At 38.9% G+C, this 26,481-nt stretch overlaps 3 protein-coding genes across 3 annotated transcripts in view; 1 reads left to right on the top strand and 2 right to left on the bottom strand.

Annotated features, from left to right (window-relative positions):
* LOC134624555 (histone H2B 1/2-like) overlaps positions 1 to 26,481 on the top strand; it is a 167,224-nt gene that overhangs the window by 69,453 nt on the left and 71,290 nt on the right. The window lies entirely within an intron of this gene.
* LOC134646901 (H-2 class II histocompatibility antigen, E-S beta chain-like) lies at positions 12,684 to 15,762 on the bottom strand. The gene is made up of 6 exons (XM_063500931.1): positions 15,708 to 15,762; positions 15,202 to 15,474; positions 13,645 to 13,858; positions 13,483 to 13,550; positions 13,215 to 13,386; positions 12,684 to 12,705 (listed from the first exon to the last, which is right to left on the bottom strand). Exons 1-6 carry the CDS (start codon positions 15,760 to 15,762, stop codon positions 12,684 to 12,686), a joined length of 804 nt encoding a protein of 267 aa, XP_063357001.1.
* LOC134624551 (RLA class II histocompatibility antigen, DP alpha-1 chain-like) lies at positions 17,360 to 19,058 on the bottom strand. The gene is made up of 4 exons (XM_063469550.1): positions 19,001 to 19,058; positions 18,669 to 18,917; positions 17,747 to 18,031; positions 17,360 to 17,490 (listed from the first exon to the last, which is right to left on the bottom strand). Exons 1-4 carry the CDS (start codon positions 19,056 to 19,058, stop codon positions 17,360 to 17,362), a joined length of 723 nt encoding a protein of 240 aa, XP_063325620.1.

Raw genomic sequence — 26,481 nt, forward strand, 5'->3', positions numbered from 1 at the left:
CAGCGGTACATGCCAGTCACCAGCATCGTCTCTAAGACACATTCGCAACCTTGGGGTCCCAACCCCAATTGGGGTCGCGAGATAATTCTTGGGGTCGCCAAATCATTTTGGAAAAATATAAATGAATGTAGCTTCCGAATGAATGACAAGTGGTTGGTCTCAAACAGGTATTTTATTACTCAAAGCCAGTTACTGTCGGCCGTAACTAGGCAACACCAAAACAACAACAGCTAACCTGTCCACTCATTTCATATCTGCCCTCATCATTCTTTCACACAGCTGAGCAAAGAAATGTTTTTTTTTCTCTCCCCGATCTGCTGTCAGCAGGAGCTGCAGAAAGCAGAAGCATTCACAGATAGTCTGAAACCGCAGAACGTAAACTTAAACACTGGTTTACTTAAACATTCTAAAATAAAGCGTTGTTACATTCATATTAAATTAAGTAATTTCAAACAGAGTTGTTTTCTGCTTCATTGTTTGTCCAAAATGCATTGTATCAACGCAGTGTTTGTATGCAACTCTGATCTGTGCGGATCAGATTCTGGTCAGTGAAGCACTCTGGCGAATTTGTGGAGTACGCAGCACTGTCAAAAGCTGCAACTGATGTCCTGTTTTCATTTGCGTCCACATATCTGTGCGAAAATACTTTTTCTGCGCTGACACACATGAAAAACAAATAGAGATCACGACTCGTCAGAGTTGAGAGTGATCTTCGCGTGGCCGTGTCGAACATACATAAAGCCACGACTGAAGCTGTTCTGTTCCAACAAGCAGGCTCAGCCATCACATTAAATTGTTTCCGAAAAACATCTCTGCTTTGACCGAGAACTTGTTATTTTTCATGTTTAAGCTCTCTGACCATAGGGGTTTAAAATTAAACATGGGTTGTTTTTCTACTGTGTTTTGTTAAAGTTATAACGCGCTGTTATTGTTGTATTTCATTACAACGACGTTTCCGTTATTTGTTTAGGTTGGCCTACATTTTAACCGCAAAATGATGGGATGTTGCGACTACTGTCGGTCTGTTAATAGGAAAGTTAGCCCCTTCATGCTGATTTATGCTTTCCCAAAAATCCCAAAGTGTTTCAAAATAAAAAAAGATAAAGAAACTAATAGCTGAAGTGAGTTCACAAGTGCTTGTCTGATTATGTAAATGCGACTGCATATGTGTGTGGTCGGGGCAGCAGTGCATGTTAAATTGGGGGTCGCGACCCAAAAAGGTTGAGAACCACTGTCTTAGACAGACACACTCCCCCCCGCCCGCCCGGTGTCTCTAGCTTGTTACCAAAGAGCTGCACAAAGGAGATTTAGAGCAACTGGCTGAAAACTATGACAAAGAGAATAAATACTATCAGTAAAATCAGGGCAAATACTTCATTTTACTGCAGTGATTGTGTGGATGTGATTTGTTTAGAGGGGGTGAGTTTCTCTTTAACACAGAGGCCAGCCACCAGAAGGACATATGAAAATAGAAGAATCTGCTTCTGTGACAAGTTGAGTTGCTCTGATCTGTATCGTTTTGCCCTGCAGCGGCTTAGTGGCATAGAAAGGGGCCCGTCTCTTGATATCCAGGGAGCTAAAGCTAAGTTTAGATTAGCTCGAGTAATTTCATGTGACTCTGCCCACAGGTGCAGGTGCGCAAGGCTGCGGGACCTCACGGCCTGCAATAGTAAATGTGGGGGGTTTTTTTTAGCTCTGAATAAACAGATGAACAGAAGCGCTTTTGGACCGTTGTGGAGAAATATGCATCTGGTGTGAACAGCGGAGCAGCTGACAGTGTATGATTTTCCTAAGCGCACCACTTCGAAGTGTTCCTGTGGCCAATGTAAACCATGTGTAAGAGTGTCAAAAGATTTTATTATGTTTATTATGTTTATGCTTAAAAGTACATTTCATTTTACATTTTATTGGATTATGTTTGCTCTTTTAGTATTCAGCTTAAATAGAGAAGCTATGAACGCTGTGCAAACTCAACAGGAAGCCTGCCGCTGTGCAAGCTTAAACAGGAAGCTTGCAGCCAGTACAGTTCTATTTTCACTCTTCCTGTATGTTTCTGCGTTCGAATATGCTTGAGTATAAATAAAGGCTGACAACTGCTGCAGGGTGTGAGTCTCCGTTGAGCTCTCACCCGTGTGCACGTTAATTTGCAAACCTGTCTGAGTGTCAATTATTCTGACCTGAGTTGCATTACAGGAAAACTCCTGACATTTCTTGGTCCTTCGAGCCGGATGGGACAACACTTTTGTGTGATCCCACAGGAAAACCTCATCGAGTCCTGACGTCGTGAGAAGCCCGCGCTGAAGTCTGTCGACAGCTCCTGTCCAGGTACAGGATAAAAGACCAGAGACGTGCAATTCGGGTTCTGGCCAGCGTTCTTAAAAGTGGTCCACGACGGTGGGGGTCGATGAGGCGGACCTGAGAGACCGGCAGTGAATCAGCAACCAGGTGAATATTAACACTTTGAGACACCTCGCGCAAAACGTATAGGCTCGCCCAAAGGGGCTGGTAGCATCGCTCGCCTAAGAGAGGCTGGTAGCATTTCTAAAAGTAAAAGCTCGCCCAAGAGGGGCTGGTAGCATTTTTAGAATAAAATAGGGCTCGTCTAAAGTAGGACTGGTAGCTCCCCTGTAGTGGGTAAAGTTAGCGCGCGCATAAAGGTATTTATTGTTTTATTTTTGTTGGTGGAATAAGTTGATTTTACAGCACAATAAGGAGGCTGAACTATTCCACTAATTTGTTTACTGTTGGCCACCCAAGTACTGGCGAAGAGAGAAATAGGTCATGTTTCATCACGTAAAGGTGACACCGCTTTCAAGAATAGCTTGAAAGTAGAAGGCCATGTCAACTACCTCTCTCGATTCTCGTGCCAGAGAAGGTGCCGCAGTTGTGTAGTTGTAAAGGATTAAAATGGGTAACGAAGCTTCAAAACTCACTGCTGATGAGCAGTGGCTAGAGAAAAAATGTCCAGGCGCCGGACAAATTAGTGCATGTAGATGGAGAAATCAAAAAAAAAAACAAATGTCCCACATGGGAGGGAAAATGTAGCCCCTCCGCATTGACTAAATTAAAAGAAACCCTCCAAGCAGAAATAAATACTGAAAAGACTCCTAAAATGAAAACAAAACGTACATAAGAGTTGTAATATTTTAAAGCATGGAAAGTGGAATAAACAAAAGGTTAAATTAAATTAGAGCTTATCTAATGTATTCAAACTAATAATAGGAAGGATAACAACCTGTAAACTGGTATTAACAATAAAACATAGTTGGCATGACGACCGTGCCTAGAATGAATAGAATGCATGAAACCAGATAATTCACACGAAAATATATTAAATAAAAAGAGAGATGCATAAGGTATATTGAGGCTGTGTCATTATTCAGCCAAGGAAAGTGTGTCTCCAGCTTGGGAGGGGCTGAAACTGCAGATCACCCCCAGCCCTGGATGGATACATAGTGAAATATTGTAATATACTATTGCTGTTATAAAAAAGGAAAAACAAAACAATAATAATATTAACAATGAGATACTATTAATAAGAAGAGGCACCTCAGTCAGTTATGATGTGAGGTGGATAATTGTTAAAAGTAGTCTGAGTCAAGCTTAAGGTTTGCTCAAACTCAGTACAATGATATATGAGATGAAGAAAAAAAGGAAAATACCTAAACTAATCAGGTGCATAGAGACACTTGACCTGGTTGTAAACCTGTCATCCTAGATGAGACTTTGTTGAGATAAAGAGCAAACCTATACTAACAGCTAATAAGCCAAACCCTGTATACAACAGCTAAAGCTACAGGTTTGAAAAGCTGAATTAAATATGTGGACACTACCAAGCTAATGAGCAAGTTACACATTTTTTTAATTTTTTAAGAGCAGAAGCTGCATGATATTAAAGCTCATACATGCAGCTGTCTGTGAGCTCTTCTTTTTCTTTTTGTGTCCCAACTCATGTGTGTAAAGCGTTCATGCCATCAGCAATTTCTTTTTGTTTGTTTGTTTTGTTGGTTTAGAGCTGTGAGCTATGGGCTATAAGCAATGCAAAGTTTTTTCCTAACTTAAGAGTTTGAAATATGTAAGATGTGTGAGTTCTTTGAAAAATAGAAATGACCTAAATGCATTAAGTTAGAATGTAGTGTTGTATCTACAAAGAAGGAAAAAAAAAAGGGAAGAAGCATTCAGTAACCTGGAAATAGCCTTTCTACTTACAGGTAGACGGAGGTGCAGGTTACATGAAAGCAGTTTTAACACGGGCATTTGGTGAGAAACAACGTCCGCTTGCATTTTACTTCTGCAAATTAGACTCTGTTGTTTGTAGGCCTGTGCAGCTGAAGCAGAGGCAGTAAAAAAAAAAAAAAAAAAGAGTCAGCTGACATTGTTTTAGGCCACATTTTGATCATCTAAGTACCCCACGCAGTGACTTCAATTTAAAAAAAAAAAAAAATAAGCAAATTTGTCTTATCTCACACATGTGAGACAACTCTCAAATGCTGGACACTTATTGTCGCTATATGGAAAGTTCGACAAAGAGTTCGATTAGTCTGCAAAAACAGGAAATATGTGTGCCTGTGGTGTGTGTGTAACAGGAACTACATGCCCATAAAAGGAAGCTGCCAGAGTTGTAGAAGCGAAACCGTTGACATCCTCACACACGCAGGCCAAGATATAAATATATACACTGACAGACAGTATGTTTTTTCAGCTGTGCAACACTTTGAGATCTTCTAAAGACACTATTAGAAGTAATTACATTGCCAAAACAGTTAGCACTGTGTAAATGTGCTGCACATCAGAAAGACAAATCAGAAATAACTAAAGGCAATAACTTTGCAGATCAAGCAGCTAAGTTAGTCGCACAACAAATTGTAGACACATTAATGTCTGCATCCTCTATGCAAATACCACTTGATGTGCTTAAAAATGAAGAGAAAGCCGCACCAACTACAGAACAAAAGAAATGGTTAAAATGTGGAGCACAGCTAGAAAATGATTTGATGACTTGTAATGGCAAACCAATACTACCAAAATCCCTACACAAAACAGCAGCATTAGTGACACACGGTTCCACTCATGTGTCAACGGGAGGCATGGTGGATATAATTTCTAAACATTTCTACGCTCAAAATTTCGAAAATTCAGCAAAAGAATTTGTCAGAACATGCATGATTTGCCAAAAACATAATGCACAGGGAAACCTCAGACCGAAAAGAGGTAACTTTCCCACACCACCTCATCCTTTTCATACAATCCACATGGATTGTATTGAACTAAATGAATGCCAAGGCTCAAAATACACTCTAGTGATCATAGACGTATTCACAAAATGGCCAGAGATTTATAAAAAGCAGATGCAATCTCAGTTGCAAAAAGTGAACCTTTAGAAAAATCCGTCAGAGAAATAACTCTGGCAGAATGGATGGCAAAACTACTAGAAAATAAGGACATTGTTTTGAACAATAAACTGCCGTAAGACTTTTCTCCAGTCTCTTGCAGGTTGAAATCAGGCGAAAGGGGTGTTCAAGAGGAAAAATGGTAATGGAAGGTCCTTATCAAGTGCTACTCACCACACCAACTGCCTGCAAAATAGCAGAAAGACCGTCCTGGATTCATCAAAGCCACTGTAAAAAAGTGAGTGACAACCTAGATGTTTAGACGCCGACACCCCTAATTCCTGGTGATCTATTGGTGAAGGGAGGGCTGATCGGGTATACCCCGCCCTCTTTCTTCTTGCCAGTAGTCTACTCATCAGAGGTCACAGGTGTGTCTGGTCATCATGAAGACACTCGTCCTCCTAGTGGCTAGTGTTGCACTCCTGGTGAGTTTATTAACACTCACCCGAAAGAAAGAAGATGAACAACACCACCTGCAGACAAGATGGACACATGACAACTCACGCCTTCGTGACATGACACAAGACCACATTCACCGATGGATGAACAATGCATGGTACCGCTATGTCCATGATAGCACACCCACTAAAGATATGCCGCCAACAACACAGCATGCAATGTTGTATGGCAAAGCAATGAACATAACTCAGGTAAAGTGTGCAGCAAGTTACGCCAGCCTCGGGTACCAGTACCCTGGAATTGTGATCAACAACAGCAATCCTCTGGAGATAGGATTACGAAATGGGACATGTGACAAATGGTTCTGGGTAGACCTGAAAGTGAAGCACAGGAGTAAGGCTGGATCATTCCCAGTCTTTCTCGAAAACAATGGAAATTTGAACCACACCCTATGCTACTGCCAAGAGAACGGATCGACGCCAATGGGAAACACCACCAACTGCAAAGCAGTACAGACACACGCTCCTGGAGGACCAGTGAAGAGCAGCAACATCTCGAATGGCACCTACTGGGTGCAGGGAATGGCTTGGCTCTGTGGCCAACGAGCCTATTTTATCCTTCCTAGGAATTGGACAGGTCAGTGCGCTCCCATTTTCATATCTGACCACACTTTCAAGATAACCGTGGACGCCACATCAACAATAAGGAAAAGACGAAGCACCCCAGACCTCAAGCGGCATGATTCCATGTGGGGTTCCGATGTCCCAGAGGAATTTAAACTTTGGACTGAAAGACAAAAGGTTGCTCACGCACTCTTCCAATGGGTGGGGGTAGGAAAACACGCTTTAAGAATAGAGACTCTGAATTACCGTTTTGGACTTTTCCTGAACGCTTCATGTAAAATCAACGACGAACAGAATCAAGAAATTGACGCTCTGCGCATTGCAGTAATGCAACACAGGGTAGCATTGGACATGATTCTCGCCGAGAAAGGAGGACTATGTGTCCTCTTTAACAACACATGCTGCACATACATTCCAGATAATGTACACTCATCCAACATGACTGATGCTCTGAGAACACTCAGACAACTTAGGGATGTGCAACAACAAGACTATGTCACAAGCACAGAAGACTGGCTCACGTGGTTTTTAAGTGGCTCTTGGAAGTCCCTGCTGATTAAAGGACTTGTTTTGTTGGTGTTCTACTACTGTTATTGTGTCATTTTACTTCATGTGTGATACCTTGTTTGAAAAACATGGTGTCAAAAATGGTAACTGCTTCAATTAATGCTTACATCACCCTACCACAGAATGAAGAAGATGATAATGAGATAGACATTTGGATATAACATACTCACAAAACCCACTATTTAATGATGTCTTGGCTAAAAATGTTTCACAAGTGGCCATAGACTGATACAATGTTAGTGAGTTGCTATGTACATATATAGGAGAAAAGATCAAACAACAGGAGGGAATGTCAAAAGATTTTATTATGTTTATTATGTTTATGCTTAAAAGTACATTTCATTTTACATTTTATTGGATTATGTTTGCTCTTTTAGTATTCAGCTTAAATAGAGAAGTTATGAACGCTGTGCAAACTCAACAGGAAGCCTGCCGCTGTGCAAGCTTAAACAGGAAGCTTGCAGCCAGTACAGTTCTATTTTCACTCTTCCTGTATGTTTCTGAGTTCGAATATGCTTGAGTATAAATAAAGGCTGACAACTGCTGCAGGGTGTGAGTCTCCGTTGAGCTCTCACCCGTGTGCACGTTAATTTGCAAACCTGTCTGAGTGTCAATTATTCTGACCTGAGTTGCATTACAGGAAAACTCCTGACAAAGAGTTAGACCAAAAAGGGTAGAATTTAACAAGTTTACACAGAAATGTCAAAAACTGCCCAAAACTGAAAGATTGCATTGTAAAAACCCATTATAACAGTTTCTAAGCAAAACAAGTTGTTAGGCTTCAGTTACTCTTTAAGTAGTTACACTCCAAAATAACAGGACACAACCAAAATGAAATGTTCCCTTTGCCCTCCATAGAAAATGTTGCTGCATTTATAACTGGACAGAGGAAATTAGTGGACAAGGATCTCTTACTAACTCACACAACGGATGTAACTAATGCAATAGCAATATTACTTACTACTACAAAAGTGATTTTCAGAGTGCTTTTCAATTACGAAGACTAGAAAAGGGGAAATGGGGCACATCTCCCTACACAACCAGCACTGAGCACACACCTGGGTGAAGCCGAGAGAGCAATTATTGCACACAATAGTGCCAACACATCAGCAAGGTGAATGAGAGGATAATGAGGGAGGGTCTAGATTATTATGAAATGTTTAAAAAGGATGTGCAGTGTAAATGCAAAATGATACCTGTTCAGATTAAATGAAAATGTATGCTTCAGCCATGGAATGGATGGAGCGATCTGTGGTTCTGAAAGCATACAGAAAAAAAAGAATAATGTTACTTCTCTATAAAACACATAACATAGAAAAACCAAGAAATACGTAACATGACATACACATCCTTATAAAAAGCTAGTACTATAATTTGATTTAGGTTTACCAAACAGTCTACAGACCAGCCATTAGCGACTAAGTTTGGCATAGGGTCAATTTTTTGCTGTTAAAATTAAAATTTCTTCAGATAATGCACATTTTTCCAAGCCGCGCCTGAAAGTCAATTGAAGGAATTAGTCTTATGTCATTGATCTTATATGCTGGCGTGTTATTTCTGTCTCTAAATCATGCACATTAATAATTATCTTTTGCGCTCGGTGTACACACACATAACACACAGATATTTATATGAAGAGAGACAGAGACAAACGTGCGCGCACAAACACAAGCTTGTGTCTAGAAACCACGAGCTCACCAGAAAAATTCAAACGAAGCGGAGCACGGAGTTATACTATGAATGTTATGAACTATGAACTTATGCTAGCTAGCTGTATCCACCACCGATGCATCGTGGTAACGCTAGCTAGTTAGTATACTGGTAAAAAACGGCTTTTTGCCTAACTTGCATTCCCGACTGTGATGGTCGGTTGCTGGTAACCAGTTCTAACGTCGCGCCGGATAGCTAGCTAGCTTGTAGCTACAATCATGCAAAAATTGGGGGTGGCTGTCGACCCAGCTTAAATGGGGTTATTTTCTGCAATTTTGGCAATACAAATTATAAAAGCTTTTGTAACACACTTGGCTTTACTTACGTTTATTTTCAGATGAAATTAATCAAAGATGTGACACGATGTTTCCAGCAGCCATGCAGAATAAAAATGGGTCCCGGTCTATTTCTGGTGGGCGTGTTCAAGTGCAAATCACTTTGACTCAAATTAAAGATATTATCTGTTCAACATGAAAATAAATATATGTTTTGAGAGAAATCAAAAACTTTGCGTTGTGTCCTTTGTACAGATATTTAGTTCCATCCAAATCAAAAGTGGTATTTTAAAATGCAAAAAGAAAGGGTTTCACAATCAAATCAATGATTTTATTCTGTTTTGAATGGCACTTATTAGATTGAATGAATGACTGCATGTTAGACTTTTTTCAGTGTGATATGTATTAATGTTAAACATTAACTGTGTATTTTTATAATATATATTGTGTATATGATGGATTTGGAAGTTATTTTGTCACATCTATTATCAAACACAGGTCTATTTTGATGTTGTTCTTTTAAATATAGCTAGATCCACAAGACCCCACCTTTCATTTTTGTTTTGGATTTCTGAAGTATCAGCTACCCATTTGTTTTTCCTGTTACCAGTGTTCATAAGTATTTCAATAAGTAGCCTAAAATCTAAAGCATTTGGGATCTGGACTGCAAGCATTTGACCAGCGCTATTTAGAAAGTGAGGAAATTTTGTGCAAAATTGGTAGAAGGAACAGCTGGTTAAAAACAACTGTGGTGGAATTTTCTGTTAATAAAGTCTGCAACAAGGTCAGCTGTGGACAAGCTATTTAATTACTGCATGCAGGAGAGCAAACAAAGGTTATACAAAATCCTACAGTGAAGTTCTAAACACCTTAATCTAAATGTGAGGATAAACTAGAATGTTCCTATTACATAACTTTTTCAAAGACCTTAGAAAAAAAATAGATGTGAGATGGGCCTATAGTTTGCAAGTGTGTCAACGTCCAGTCCAGGCTTTTTCAAGATCAGTACTACCACTGCTGATTTAAAACAGGCAGGGAAAACTCCAGTTGTCAGTGAAGTATTTAATAGAAACAGAATGTAAGGTCCTAATACTTACTACAGTTCCTTTATAGCCCAACCTGGCAGAGGAGCCAAAGAACAGGTTTTACATCGAGCTGAGTTTACAACCTTAGTTAATCCAGACAGGGAAATAACCTTGAAGTCAAAGAACCATTGACCAACACCAGCGGGCAAAGTACTCTGACAAACTGCCCAAGGAGGGAATCTCATTTCTAATTGTTCAGCCCTGTCTCTAAAACACATAAGAAGGTCATGAGCCATCAAATTTGAACAGCAGATGAGTTTCTGTGAGTTGCAACATCGTTTTGATTAAAAGTTTGTTTATGACTCATAATGAGATTTGAGAAATAGTTTGCTTTTGCTGCGGACATCGATGATTGAAAAAAGTGAAAGTGTCTTTCTAAATCTGTAGAAATGTCTGCTTGTGCTTGTTTGTGGTGAACAACAGATAAAAAAAAGTTAGAAATTATAAAGGGCTTCAAGTGCACATTCCCACATAGCAAGCAGGTCTAACCCGGATCCGGTATCAAGCCGGCACTGCTGGCTGACTTTCTGGCATGATAAGACGTATGTCATCCAGATATGGGCCAGGTCTGGCAATGATGCCACTGTCTATGTGATGGCATGCCTTATCTGGCTCGATTGTAGTGTGGTTTATGTGGCCCAGGCCTATAGAAAACAGGTCTTCCCTGGATCCGGCATCAAGCTGGCACTTCTGACTGACCGTTCCCACATAGCAAGCTGGTCTGGCCCAGATCTGGTATCAAGCCGGCACTGCTGGCTGACTTCTGGCATGATAAGACGTATGCCATGTGGCATGTTGTATAGAGCACTTTGAGTAATCCGGGAGAGTAGAAAAGCGTTATATAAGAATCAGTCCATTCAATGTCTGAACAGAGTTTTGTCATGTTACTTTTGCACTATTATGTTCTGGCACATGTTGTTATTACCAGTGTTGGGCAAGTTACTTTGAAAAAGTAATTAATTATAGTTACTAGTTAGGTCTTCAAAAAAGTAACTGAGTTAGTAACTGAGTTACAATATTCTAAAAGTAATTAATTACTTGAAAAGTAACTATTGCGTTACTTTAAAAAAACGTTTAACCCTCTGGGGTCCAGGGTATAGTTGGCCATTTTTAACTACTTTTGATTTTCCCTCTACATTTTACCTTTAAACACTATTTACTTTGCCTTGTTTGGTATCATTCTTTTCAGCACAACCTCACATGTCTGAATTTACAGTCATGTTTTCATTTTGACATACTGTATTAACACAATTGATCTAAAATCAGACAAAAAACATAAAATCAGAGTAGAAAAAGTTATATTTTTTTACTGTAACAACCACAAACATGTTAATGAATCATATTTCATAACTTTAAATGCAAATATAAATTGTCAGTTTTAAAATGCTATGCACAAGTTTTGCAAACAACAAAGTTATTTGCATCCATTTACCTTTTACCTTGATTTTTTAAATAACCATTTCAAACTATTTACAGAATGCAGCTGTTCTGCATTCAATAAGATGCCACACAAATTATTTGTGCCACTCCCAAAAAATAATTTCTGTCCACTATAAAGGAGAACATCACAGCCTGATACCTGCAGGTCTGACAGCAGCAGGTGTATCACTCCTTTTTCTACCTGGAGACAGCAGTCGCCTCATTGTTCTGACACACAACACAAAACTATCCACAACACTACACACTAACTACACAAGACAACACATTAACTACACACTCCAAACACGCTAAACGTCACAAATCTCTCACATCTCAAAACTCGCTCTCTCTCTTTTTCTGCTGTCTCTCTCTCACGAATCAATTTTATTGGAATTCCACGTGAAAGACCAATACAAAGTGGTGTACATGTGAGAAGCCACTGTACACATTGGTCAAATATCTATGAACTTAATGCTTCTGAGTCTTGTGTTTCACACGCCATGGTGGTAAAAACAAAGACTGTATTATGTGTTGCTGAGCCAACGATTTCAGAGGCTGCCAGTGTCTCTCAGCGAGCTGTTTCAGACACAGACTTATTTTGTTGATCTGTCTCCCCTGGAGATTACTTACCCTGCTCCAGCCGAGCCAGTAAGTCATCACCACCACCAACATTGGGCGCCAGCCAAGTCACCAGAACTCTTCCTGTCTCTGCCGCTGGTCCCCCCAGCCAGCCCCCAGAGCTACACAGTCTCCACAGTTTGTAGATGCACTTTTGGGAAGATTGATGAACTTTTTTTTTTTTCATTTATTCAATCATTTAAAAAATATATATAACAGAATAACAACACCTTTAACCTGGACAGGCTTACCTTACTGAACCACTTTCATTTCCCAGTAAAACCAAAGAATTTCTGAAACATGTCATCAAGGAATGAACAAAAAATTGATCTGGACAAATGCTGGTCCCCGCTGCAGGACAGTGGTTTCACGGTCAATGTTTAAACTGGTGTACACTGTTTTCATGTCACATTAACGCGTTGATGCAGGTAAATAAACACACAGGTGGTTTGAAGACATCCAGTAAAAATTTAATAATGTGTTTTGTCATGGAGCAGGTTCAGAGTAGCCCATTTCAGAGATCATGAGTCTGCTGAGCACATGAAGCAGCAGATTCTTATTCACTTACTAGGACTAGGACCAGGATCCTTGCCTTATTCACTGGACAACAGAGTAGGATCTGAATACAGAGACAAGGACAAAGTCAATAAAAACTCTTTATCCACATTATGAAAGCTGGTCTGGATCAAACATCAACAACAATGGTTCAGTAAAAAAACAGTTTCAGAGTATGGACTCTGTCTGCTCTGAAAAACTGATCCCAACTGGTGTGAAATCCCTCAGGTCTGAGAAGGAGATCCCTGAGGCCTCAAGCACCTGAGGCTGTCTAAATATAAAGTGCAGAGTTCAGATATATATTCAAATATACACATATGATTGTGCTAATTGGTAATTTTTCTTCAAATGCAGTATTAGAATTAACAAATGCAATAAAAGCACAGACTCAGGCCCTTTAGATGGAGAGCCAATCCAGACCTCCTATACAGGAATAGGTGGGCTCTATCACATCTGAATGCAGCAGTGAAACTGTGGTCTGAACATGGACTTAAAACATATCTAAACTTGTGAGAAACTGATTTAAAACTGCCTGAAAGTAAATTTAGAACACAAACAGTCAAATAAAAAGACCGATTTAAAGTGCTTTTAACTGGTCTGTGAGTGTGAGTCCTGGTCTGACCTTGGGCTTTCCACCTGTAGAAAATAAGTCCAGCCAGAAGTAAGATCAAACCCAGGGTCAGTATAGAGGCTCCGATGGCAGTCAGTGTCGCTGATTCAGATATTGATTGGTCCGTGGATGGATCTGAGTCGGACAGGTGACAGACAGAGGCCAACAGTCAAACAGACAGATGAGCAATCAGATACATATTTTTCTCTGGACATACAGACAGGTATTTACCCCAGTCAGTGATCAGAGGTTCCTTCAGACTGGCGTGCTCCACCACACAGGAGATCTTCTCCCCAGACCTTCAACACAAACATCACTGATTCACAAACCACTTACAGAACTAGAGAACTGAATATGGACCTGGAGCTGAGTCTGGATGTAATGTGGACTGACCTGGGTGTGTACTCCAGGTAGGAGTGGGCCTGGTAGTACCAATCACCATTTGGCATCACTTCAGTGGAAGTGACATCAGAGGAGACTTCCTGTCCATCTCTGAGCCAGCTCACTTTGATCTCACTGGGAAAGAAGTCGTAGACGCTGCAGACCAACATGGCAGGATGTTGACCAGAAAGTGAAGTCTTGGACTTAATTCTGACACTGGGCTGAACTAAAAACCACACAGACATTATATTTCCATTGTGGCAATATTATGTGTGATGGAGATTTACAGGAAAAGGAATGCATTTTATACTGATCTGACACCATCTGTCAGATCTGTCAGAATATTGGTATAATTTCTGTTATTTGTATTTAAATAAATTAGAATTGCAAACTTCAAAGTACCTAAAGATATTTTTTTCAATTCAAAACAATTTTATTTATATAGCTCCAAAACAGAACAGTCACCTCAAGGTGCGTTTTATTGTAAGGTAAAAACCCTACATTAATACAAGGAAAACAGAGAAAACCGCAACAATCATATGACCCCCCTATGGGTCATAGGGGGGTCATATGACAGTTGGAAGGAAAAAGTCCCTTTTTTAAGGAAGAAACCAAATTAAGGGAGGATTCAGGGTCACCTGATCCAGCCCTAACTATATACCTTATCAAAAAGGAGACTTTGTGTTTGGTGAGCAGGATTTTAAATTCATTTCTGGATTTAACATAGAGCCAATGAAGAGACACCAATATGAGAAATATGCTCTCTCTTTCTAGTCCCTGTCAGTACTCTTTCTGCAGCATTTTTGATTAACTGAAGGCTTTTCAGGGAGTTTTTAGGACATGCTGATAATAATGAGATACAGTAGTCCAGCCTAGAAGTAATAAATGCATGAACTAGTTTTTCGGTGTCACTGTGAGACAGGATCCCAGAGAGTTGATTCTGTTCATCTGGACATAGCGTTTTCAGTGGAAGAAACGTTTTGTCACTCATCCAAATGACTTTTTCAAGTGACGAAACCGTCACTTTCCTTACCTGGATGATAGAGCATTCATCAAGACATTCTGAGACAGGATGTTTTTAATTTTAGAGATATTTTGGAAATGGAAAAAAGAAGTCCCAGATATTTATTTAATATGTGCATTGAAGGACATATACTTGTCAAAAATGACACTTTTTGAAAGCAGGATAATTTTTTTCAAATTACAATTGTTAATTAACATTAACGGTGTCCGTATGAGTAACTGTGACATTAAAAACTGGAAGCAGCTGAAGTTTCACCACTGGATGCAATGCAAACTGTATTTACACAGATATTTTTTAAATCATCTATTTATTTTTAACTTTTATTTAAAGTTTTAATTTATCACTGAAATAACCGAATAAAATAAACTATGTTAAATGTTAAATGTCTTGAATTTTAAACAAACAGAACTCCAGTAGACTCAGAAATTCTCAATGTATTTAAACCTTCAGGAGTTACAAGATTATTAAACTGAGTGATTCAGAGTGTTGGTCATTGTGAAGCTGAACATGATCATCTAATGATGTCACAAAAATTACACACTCACCTGATTTAGCTAGAATAGCCCGATCATGAATATCAACGTTGTGATAGCAGTATGTCGCTATCTTAAGTCTCATTAAATTCAGCGCTTTAGTATCATTGTTCCAGATCTCTGCAAGGTTCACTCCAAACTCAGTGACTCCAACATACTCCCCCACACTGCTGCTGAACCTGATGTACTCTATCTTGTTGTAGTAGTGAGAGTAGATGTACTCCATGTCCTGAAGCTCAGTGGAGTTAAATTCACAGCGATCCACCATATACTCTAAAAATCCATCTGAAGAACAAAAAAGAACCACAGTGAAGTGCAGACTGTGGAGTACTGACCATACCTGCTGTATAATAGATGATAAAGTATAAGTATGTTGTATTGATGAGTGATCAGCGTATTAATCAGTGTATTGCTGAGTCTATTGATCAGTGAACCATGTACTGATCAGTATACTGATCAATGAATTGTGTATTAATTGGTATGAGTGTATTGATCAGAGATCATCGCATTGATAATACCTGCAGTGTGGATGCTGATGAAGAGGAGGGTGAAGTAGAGAAAAGATGAAGCCATGTTCCCGAGTTCTCCTAACAAACTGACTCAGTTTGATTGAGAGGTGCTTTAAGAACCAGATGACACAGTCACGTGACCACAGCATCACCTGTTTACAGGAAGAACTCTCTCAGATAGACTTCACCCATAGCTGATCACCCCACCCCATCCCTTTCTCCTCTGGCTAATCCGGTGCCAGGTATTAATGTGACTGAGGACTGTGGTGGGTTCAGATGGAAACAGTTCAGATAAAGATAAACCAAGTACAACATGATTTGACTTCTACAACTTGTGAAATTCTTCAATGTTTGGGATAGCTCAGTAGGTAGAGTGTTTGCCCAATGATCACAAGGTTGGGGGTTCAAATCCACTGAACAGCTACCCTGAGGTACCCTTGAACAAGGTGCTGTCTCTGCACACTGCTCCCTGGGCACAGGATTGGTAGCTGCTTACTGCTTCACTGAATGAATGGGTTAAATGCAGAGGACGACGCAATTTCCTACAGTAAAGCAGGAATACTGGAAACAGCAGGTTCATCATGTTCATTGTTGACAGTAGATCAGGGGTGTCAAACACACCTGAATAAAATTAGTAGGTCATTAGCAAGATTATAGATCTTGACTGCATGCTGAGGTGGTAACCCCTAACCCTACTCAAGTAAATGTAAGTGTTTGGAAAAATGTACTTGTCAAAGTACTTTTATTGCACCATGTTCATTCACTCATGAGCTGCTGTAACATGAATCAAATGGCTAAATTGCCACCTCAGCATGCAGTCAAGATCTATAGAGTCTTGCTAATGACCTACTAATTGTATTCAGGTGTGTTGCAACAGGGACATGGAAAAGTTGCAGGACACCGGCCTTCGAGGACTGGAGTTTGACACCCCTGCAGTAGATGTTGGACTTACTGTAGAATCACTGATTAAATCACATGTATAAAGCATTTTGAGGTTTTTTAAGTATGTCTGAAGCTTTTGTCTAAACTCAACAGTATGAGATATGCATACTACTTCAGGGTAAATATTAGAGTCTACAGGAGCAGAGCACTATTATTAATATCCCACATTGCAATGCAGTACATAACACTTTTGGACAGTGATTGAGGCAGCTGAGCTCTAACATCAATAATCAAGTAATAATCTTCAATCAAGTGTTTAATATGAGGTTTCTCTTTGCTACATGTTGCAGTCAGGTGATACTGATAATTCATAAAACATAACAAAACAAAAAACTGACTCATGTTTACAGGTGAGAATTCATTTCAAATTCAGGTTTATTTATATTTGTCTGAATCATATACATGGAACTGAAGGCAAAGATAGTCAACAGATAAAACTGAGTTTAAGAACACTTAAAAAGACGGATGGATTGTTTGGACTGAACTTAGACAGCAGGTTACATGGGCATGCTTTCTGATTGGTTAAAATTACTTGTCACTTTTATTTTACTGGCATTTTAAACTGAATCTGTGAAAAGTAAAGTCTACGTAAGGCTCCATGTAAACGCTGTCAGAGTCCTTCAAACTGGCAGCCATGTGAATGAAGACAGGAGAGCAGAGCAGCAGCCTTACACAACATTTTCTACACAAGCACTGATGACATCATCAACCCCAGCCAATCAGATGCATTTGTTTGCTTTGAGGATGAAGAAGGTTCCACCTGCAGCACTGAGTACGCCGATAATCACACCGAGTCCACAGAACACTGCAGGTCCAACACTGGGCTTAGGCTTCTCAGGTGTGTCCACATCTGGAGGCAGAAACAGACACATGACACAGAAATCTTTCAGACTGTGATCTGATTAATTACAGCTCAACAATGTGAACCACAAACATCTGCTGAAAACTGTCAGCTGGTTAACTAAAGTCAGCTGTCCAGGTTAATACTGGGCCAAGACTTTGTAAAGTCTGCAGGCAGAAACACAAAGACATGAACCTTCATAATTATGCACTATTGTCTCTGTGTTTCAGTCTGTCTCCTCTGTTTAAATAAACGTTTTTCTCACTATAGGTCTTGGTCAGTGGGTCGGTCAGACCCAGATGTTCCACTGTACAGCTGTAGACGTCTCCCTGCTGTGGGATGAACTGCAGTCTGGCGATCTGGGTGAAGGTTCCGTTTTTGTTGGGATAGGGAGTGTTGATGCTGGATCCTTCAGTTGTAATCCGTCCATTCTTGGTCCAGGAGACTTTGACAGGAGCAGGATAGAAACCAGTCACATGACAGATCAGAGTGTTTTTAACTCTGAGCTCCACCTCGTCTCTGGTGTAGATCATCACACCTGAAGGAGCATCTGTATACAAGTCAGGCAGTTAGAGGATGGTCAAGGAATCTGCAGAGTAGAATATCTCGTCTTAATCTGAGATAAATTACTCCTTCAATGAACATGTCAGATCTGTCAGCATGAAAACACAACAGAGTATGAAATGAAGAAATTCAATGAGAATGTACACATGTTATAAAATACCAAAAAGTCACGTGGCAAAAAAAGGTCAGTGGGACCCATGTAGAAGCTCTGAATGTAGAGGTTTGTGATTTATTAATGGTTTGTACTGGGAAAGTGTGGAACACAGTATGATAAGAGGGACACCTCAATGTCAGCCATATATATATATAATTTGTGTAATAATATTGAGCTATTTGTAATATTTTGTAACTCTGTAATATGTTGTATTATTTAATTTTGTCTGTTACTTTCTCACTGTCTTGGAGAAAGTGTGACCACATAATTTCTTCTGGGATGAATAAAGTATTCTGATTCTGATTCATGAAACCAACCACACACCACATCATTTATAACCTAACCTCATTAATCATATGACACTGATGACAACATTTACATCAAAGTAAGTTTAATACAATCTACATTAATCAACTAAAATCTGGAATTGAGTGGTGTTATCAGTTTGTGTGTGCCTGTATGTGTTTACCATATTGTAAAGGGTACTCCTTCAAACCCTCCCGAGTATGCTGCAGGTTCTGTCTGCAGATATATAAATTAATCACAGCTGTTTCATAAGTTCCATCTTCAAAGGTGATGGAATCGATAAAAGGTGGCTGGGGGGAAACACCCATCTGTTTCTCAAAGTCTGCGTACCAGAGTTCTTCACGATCCAGTCCAAACATGACCTCTCCATTAACGTCTGAACAGCCAACGACATGAATGTCCGTATGTAGAGCTGAAACACATTAATGGAATTAAATGCTGATAAGTTGATCAATAAGCTGCTGACTGTCTGTCAGTTTGAAGAGAGAAACTCACAATCAGTGTAGACACAGAGCACACAGGAGAGGAAGAGGAGCAGCTCCTTCATCTTCATCAGCAGCTCTCATTGACTAAAAGAGTTAAACTTCTACTGTATGAAGTCTCTGAGTGAACTGACAGAAAGTGCAGCAGCAGGTGAGCTCTAACACACACACAGCCAATCACAGAGCTCACAGCTCATGATGTCATAGAAGACACACAGACACGCACACACAAAGGAGGATGGCAATAATCATTATATATACAGCCTCTTAGAAATAAAAATTCATTTTATCTGTTAGTCATTGAGTAATTTTTAAAAAAAAATAAATCAAAGTGACTTTGTTTCTGTCATGGAGAAAATGCTTTGCACATGTTGAACTGAAACATTTAGTCCTCTTTTTTTTTTAAATGAAGACTAAAGCCGAATGTTTAAAGTCATTTAGAGTTTTCAGACTGAATCACTTCCAGCATCAGACACATCAGAAATAAAATCAAATGCACCTGATTTTCAATTTCTTATATTATTTGTAAAACAAGACTAATTCATAAGGTAACATGTATTCGTGTGCTTCTAACATGCAGATAAAGACTTTACTTAGACAACAGATCAGTGTATAAAATTTGAGATATAGTTTAAGATTAGAGAGACATTCTATACTGAAACCTTAAATACTAACAGTCTGAAAGCAGGATTTTGGCTTGTAATGGAGTATTTCTGATGCTCCCTTTTCTTCAAGTCTCTGAGTATGTGCTGTCTTCTGCAGTATTCAGAATGAATGAACTGAATAAAAAAAATTATATCCTTCTATCATATGAAATGTTGATATGTCTCTCTGAGTGTCTGCTCTGTTCCTCTCCTGAGAAGTTTATGGACCCCCCTGTGCCTCCCAGATAGATTTCTCCTTACAGTTATTAAAATAAAATGTATTTACTTTATTAAGTGGAACAACAAACATGTTGTGTTTGCATCACAGACTGTATATAAAATATGGATGTAGTCACTGTGATGTTACCGGTTAGTTTCTGGACCTAACATTAGCAGATGTTAGCAGAATTACAGGTTATCAAGAAGGGCCCGATGAGATGATTCTGAACAGGTGTTGAAGGACATCTCCACCTGAGACTAGAGAAAGAATTTTAGAGAGAGAAAGAGAGAAGAAAAGGAAGGCAAAAGCCCAACCCTGCTGGGTCCATTAGAAAAGAGAAAACAAGTATGTAAAGGTTGCATGAGAAAGCGTCATCTCTTTAATAACAAAGTGGCAACAAATTATAGATTTGCAAAGTAGCATCTGAAAAAAATAATAAGGGTAATGTAACTCTGTGAAAAAGTATTTGCCCCTTCCTCATTTCTTAGTTTTTTGCATATTTGTCACACTTACATGTTTCAGATCATCAAAATGTTTTAATTTTAGATAAAATAACTCTAGTCAAAGAAAATGCTGTTTTTAAATTATATTTACTAATTAAGGAAGAAAAAGCTATCCAAAGTTGTAGAGTAAAGTAGCTGTCCCCTTTGTTAAATCACGAGATAAGTGATTAATTAATAAGTGAGTTTAGTTTTCACTGCCACACCCAGACCAGCTGATTCAGAAATCCCTTAAACATAACCTGTCTGACAAAGTGAAGCAGGGTAAAGATCTCAAACATCAGCTCATCATGCTACTAAAGAACCAGCTAAGAGACAAAGTCAGTGACATCTATCACTTTGAAAGGATTTCTGAGTCTCTGAGGCTGCAGAAAACCACAATGAGGGCCATGATCCACGAAAGTAGAAAACTCTGAACTGTGCTGAACCTTCCCAGGAGTGGCCGGCCTACCAAAATTACTCCAAGAGCACGGCTATGACTCATTCGGGAGTTCACAGAAGAACCCAGAACAACATCTAAATATCTGCAGGCCTCACTGGGTTCAGTTAAGGTCAGAGTTCATGACTCAACAATAAGAAAGAGACTGGGCAAAAATGGCCTCCTTGGGAGAGTTCCAAGGAGAAAACCACTGCTGACCAAAAGAACACAAATACTCGTCTCACATCTGCTGAAAAATCTAGATCTGAGAATAAATTAAAAAATAAATTAGGCAAGGAAAAAAATCAACTTACTTTTTCTATGTTCCAGCCTTAGTAACATTGAAACTGTGAAATCTGCTCTAATATTTACACCTCTGATGAAATCTTGCAAGTGTTGGCTTTATTTTGATACCAAGATTGTTAATATAGAGTTTGCAATTGCAGAGGAATACGCCATGCATTTTGGGCATGCCATTTTCGAGCAGGAAGCTCAGAAAGCTGCCTTGTGCTTAACAGGATTTAAGATCTTGTTACTGAAAGAGTGTGTACTTTCTTTTCTCATGACTGTAATAACTAGCATTAACACTGACAACTACTTCCTACAGTAACAGTCTACATGGAGGCTGTTAGCCAGCTTCCATAAAAAGACAACTTGTTGTAACGTAGCTACACAAGTATATCATCTAAGACTGGTAGCATCATCATGTTATACAGATACTAGGGTTTACAGTATACACACTGCTCTCTCAGCTGTTTGACAACATATATGACATATAGAACATTTAAGAGAGCAACATAACAGAGGACAGTCTGTGGATGACTCAGCACTGATCTGAACAATTCTAATGAAGCACCAAGAAGTTGACAGCAGTTTGCTTAATGTGTTATTCATTTCAATTTTCTGTGGCTACACAGTTCCTTTAACCTACACAAATGTATGTAAGCACATTACATATTACATCATTTTGCTTCAGTCTGTTCTTATGTATGTTCATCTTACACTCTATTAAAAATCTAACTGTTGTATATCCCAAAAAGTTGTTTCTGTTCATCTGCAGTAACGTTTTCAGTGGGAGAAACGTTTCGTCACTCATCCAAGTGACTTCTTCAGTCTCAGCTGACTGCAGGTTTTCCCAATCTTATAAACAGTACATTTGCATGATGACTGAAACCAGCCCACTGAAGGAACAATGGGCTGTTGGGTCAGTTTCTTGAAAATTAATATTCAAATTGTCATGACCATTGATCAACAACCACTGAGCAATGAAGAATCAATGGCCATGAGTACCATTCACAGAGAGGTGGGGAATGGCTGCAATCACAGCATTGTAAGATGGAGAAAGATGTACCCTTAGTCCCCCTCCTCGATTCAGAGATGGTCTTTCCCTTTTTCACGTAAATGGCCTCCTTGACTCCACGATCAAACCAGCGTTCCTCCCTGTCCAGGATGTGAACATCCTCATCCTTGAAAGAGTGTCCACTGGCCTGTAGGTGTAAATAGACTGCAGAGTCCTGGCCTGATGAGGTGGCTCTTCTGTGTTGTGCCATCCGCTTTGTCAGAGGTTGTTTACTTTCCCTGATGTATAAATAACGGCAATCCTCTTGGCACTTAACGGTGTACATTATATTACTCTGTTTGCGCCGCGGGAACCGGATCCTTGGCACAGTGTGTTTTGGGGTTTGAAAGCCAGAGAGATGCAGTGTTTGGAGAAAATGTGTCTCAGCTGTTCCTTACCTAGATGACTGAGCATGCAAGCAAGAAACTAGTGTATACATTAGACATCAGTTAACCTCACATTTATACTTTTCCCATCAACAGTAACACAGGACACAAAACAAAGCTTCTTGTCCAAAGCTGGGATGGGTTCCAACCACTTCACAACCCTGGAATGTATGAGCAGATAACAAACAAACTTCTTTTATTGTTTTTATTGCTTTTACTGTTTTATAATTTTATTGTTTTAGTAGGACCACTTCGGTCAATGTGTTAACTTTAATCACATTCAGACTATTTTTTTTTCTTTCTTTCAAAAAGACCAGTAACTTTATATCTATCCTCTGCTTCTACACCCACACAATGAAGTCTGAAGGTTTCTCTAAATAAAAGTGATAAAACAGTGACACCGAACAAACAAGATTTTTAATTATTCTTTTTCCCACTTGTTCTATTTTAATTTGCAGCAGGCAGGAGAGGTTTTTAAAAGTGAAAAGGATAACATTTTATAGTTTCACTTTGAACTTACATTCACTGTATGACCAGACCTTTGTCTTTACTGATGTGTTTTCTTTATGTTTGGGTGAGTTAAAAAAGTTCAAAATTGCTATCAATCACCTTGTAGACTGATGATGTTCTGATTTATTTGTCCAAAATTCATCCCAAGTTCCTCAGATACTTCTGAAGCTGCTGAGCAAACAGGAACACTGAAAATATACAAACTGTCCATTCAACTATCCAAGTGAATCAAAGAGAATTTAGTCACATTTCACTGAATTTCACTAAAACTACAGAAGAAATATGTTTCAGGACACAATTAAAGCCTTGGTTTACTTGAAGTTTTAGATAATGGCATAGCCACTGAATTTTGTTTCAGCACCACACATGCGTTTTTACTTTTCACTTAATGTTTGAGAATAGTCAAACTTTGATTAAACATTAAACATTTATATATGAGTTCAGAGATTCACTGGCTGTTTAACAGCTTATTGTTTTATTTTATGATGATCTTGGGGAGCAGTCTGACTTTAGGTGCAGTCAGCCTCAACCATGCTTCCTTAACCTTGGTGTAAAAGTCATAAAGTCAAACATCAAAGCCATGTGATGGTGAATATATTCTCTGGTGAAAATAAGATGTAAAGCAGATCACACAATGTTCTTTCTTCAGTCTAACATGTTTTATGCAGATGATGATTGCACCACATGCTCTGCATCTCCAAAGTTTGGTTCATTATTTGTTTGATTATTCAAAATTTCAGTTTCCACAAAATTACAAAATTGAATGTATATATGCAATATCAGTTAATTCTTATAAAAAGTGAGATAAGATATAGTAAGATTATAATATTACTAGTCTGGAACTCTTCATTTATGAAGACTATGTGAGTATAAATGTTGCATTTAATCTATCCATAATTCCCTGGTTTTTGTTGACCTTAGTCTTAAAGCACTTTGACTGCTCAAGTAGAAAAGGGCTATATACGAACCATTCAAATTCTGGAGGATCAGAAAACACAACCAGGATTACTGTAAATGTTTCTTCCCCAGGTGAATCAGAATACTTTATTAATCCCAGAAACTATGTGGTCGCAGTTGCTAGGTAAGTACATTAACACAGAAGTTAAAGTACCAGTTAGACAATCCAAGTTATTACAAAATATTACAAAAAAGCTCTAATATATAAATATCCTAGTCTGTTACAAAATAATGAATACAGATAAAGTTTAAATTGAGATGTCCCTTTAATCATCCTTATGTTGTTATTTTTTTCTGTAGAGGACATGCAGATATTAAGGCTGTGGAACTATTACAGTCTGTAAGTGTGGGAGAAAAAACAGAAGCAGCTGAAACAGGCTGGATGCCGGTTGACGCATGGTGATACAATTGTACCTCTGGATGGGATACCTGCAATCCCATCCTGATGGCTTCAGGCCTCACAAGGTTAGTTGTAGCTGCAGAATATTAGGTAGGGACTATGAAAATTGACGAACTGTGTGGGCTTGTTGTTCAGGAATTGGGCTCAGCCTCTTAGTTCCAATGAGAGGAGTTCTTAATGCTCCAGCACTCCAAGACATATTGGACAATTTCCTGCTCCCCTTCCTGTTCCAACATCACTGGTGATTTGCAATTTTTAACTTGCAGTAATGTCAACACTAACACAGGAAAATCAGATCATGCATATAAAAGAACAAAACAAGCATGGGAGGGGGTGGAGGGATATTTGGATTTAGATGTTAGTGTTTTATATTTGATGATGGTTGTGTAAGTTTCCTGGAGATTGCCCCACTTGTTAAGGAGCAGATACAGACATTCACACATGCATACATTACGATAATTATAGTCACATGGTTTTTGTAGGTGTTTTTAGACAGCAACACCAGAATTCAACAAAAGTCAGCTATCTGTCAGTAAACAATACATGCACTTCCTGAGCTGAGTTTATATAAAAACATGAAGGTGGTTCCTAATAAAATTCTTTCCACATCAGCAGCTTGTGAGCAGAATTAATGTTAACAGAGGGAAAATCATTGCAGTCACAGCTTGTTGTCTATAACAGTCTCAGTGTTTGTCTTTCCTTGTTTGTGTGAGCATTTCTCCAAAACATGTGATAATCATAATTACTGACAGTCTGGTATAAAAAGTAGTTTTGTTTGCAGTTGTGCAGGACTTGTCTTTTTCATTGTTGCACAGAACAGCGTCATCAAGATGTAGTCATAGCCAGATTGGCCAGCAGATATCACTGTAGAGATGGTTTCAGATTGTTTCAACACTTCAAGATAATTCCTGCACAAATGCTTCAAATGCTTCAGTGTTTCACGAAGCCTCGCTTTGCCCATCACTAGTAAGCAGGCACCAAGTGCTGTTACTGCCTGCTGCACACACGATCTTTTCTCAGATCGACCAAACTGTCTGACCTGTAGATTTACGTGGTTTATTTTTCCTATCTGTCAGTTTAAAAATGATTCACTCAGTGTCAGACAGACAAGTTTGCTTCTGTTCTTTACTGCAAGTGAAAAAACAAACTGCAGAATGTCTTTAGTGTCATCAGTTCAGCTATATTAAATCAATGTGGTGCTAAATTTTGTTATAAGAAGCAGTTGGAAAGCTTTGGATGTTTTATCAAATAATTTTAGAATTTCTGGAAATAATTTAATTTTCATTTTTACTTACAATTTATTCTGAGCTTATTAATCATTTGTATTTTACTCTGAACTTGAAAACGTGATTTTATTAATTTCAAATGATGTCAACATCTGGGGTATGTGACCAGCTGTTTATGTTTTTGTACTTGTTTTTTCTGGTTGTGGCCCTGCCAAGAGGAGATACTCTTTTGAAATGAAGACAAACACAGCAGTTGGAAATCTCCAGTTCATGCGATGTGTATGATGAAGATGATGGCAATGAGTTGATGATTATTATGACGATGGTGATGATAAAGATGATGATGGTGGTGTTGGTGATACAACAACATAACTAATAATAATAATACATTTTATTTAAAAGCACCTTTCAAGACACCCAAGGACACTGAACAATAGAATAAAATGCATAATAGAACAATGAGAAAATGAAGAACAATAAAAAACAAAAAGCACAACATAAAATAAACAAACAGTGGGTTCACAGTGAATATGCAGATGTGAACAGATGGGTTTTGAGTTGGAATTTAAACTGGGAGAGAAAAGCAGTGTTTCTTATACCTGCGGGTAGAGAGTTCCACAGCCTGGGAGCAGAGCAGCTGAAAGCTCTGCTTCCCGTGGTGGTGAGGCCGTAAGAAGGCACAGAAAGCTGGATAAAAGAAGAAGATCGAAGTGAGCGGGCAGAAGAGATAGTGCTTAACAGGTCAGAAAGGTAGGGAGGGACTCTTTGATATGAAACTCCTTTGATTCATAGAAATGATCAGAACAAACAGGACAAAGTTGGACATGAACTTGTGTTTAGATTTATATATATATATATATACACATTGTCATGTTCCTGGGTCCATTGCCCGGT

This window comes from Pelmatolapia mariae, linkage group LG3_W (assembly GCF_036321145.2).
Source record: "Pelmatolapia mariae isolate MD_Pm_ZW linkage group LG3_W, Pm_UMD_F_2, whole genome shotgun sequence".
NCBI lineage: Eukaryota > Metazoa > Chordata > Actinopteri > Cichliformes > Cichlidae > Pelmatolapia > Pelmatolapia mariae.

Bases quoted from the DNA above. Each gene is read 5' to 3' on its own strand.
- LOC134646901 (XM_063500931.1), bottom strand. From the start codon at position 15,762: ATGGCTTCATCTTTTCTCTACTTCACCCTCCTCTTCATCAGCATCCAC. The intron at 15,475-15,707 runs GTATTATCAATG...TTTGTTCTTCAG, and splicing joins CATCAGCATCCACACTGCAG to ATGGATTTTTAGAGTATATG. The intron at 13,387-13,482 runs GTAAATACCTGT...TGTCCGACTCAG, and splicing joins ACCTCTGATCACTGACTGGG to ATCCATCCACGGACCAATCA.
- LOC134624551 (XM_063469550.1), bottom strand. From the start codon at position 19,058: ATGAAGATGAAGGAGCTGCTCCTCTTCCTCTCCTGTGTGCTCTGTGTC. The intron at 18,918-19,000 runs GTGAGTTTCTCT...AATGTGTTTCAG, and splicing joins GCTCTGTGTCTACACTGATT to CTCTACATACGGACATTCAT. The intron at 18,032-18,668 runs GTAAACACATAC...ACTTGTATACAG, and splicing joins GGAGTACCCTTTACAATATG to ATGCTCCTTCAGGTGTGATG.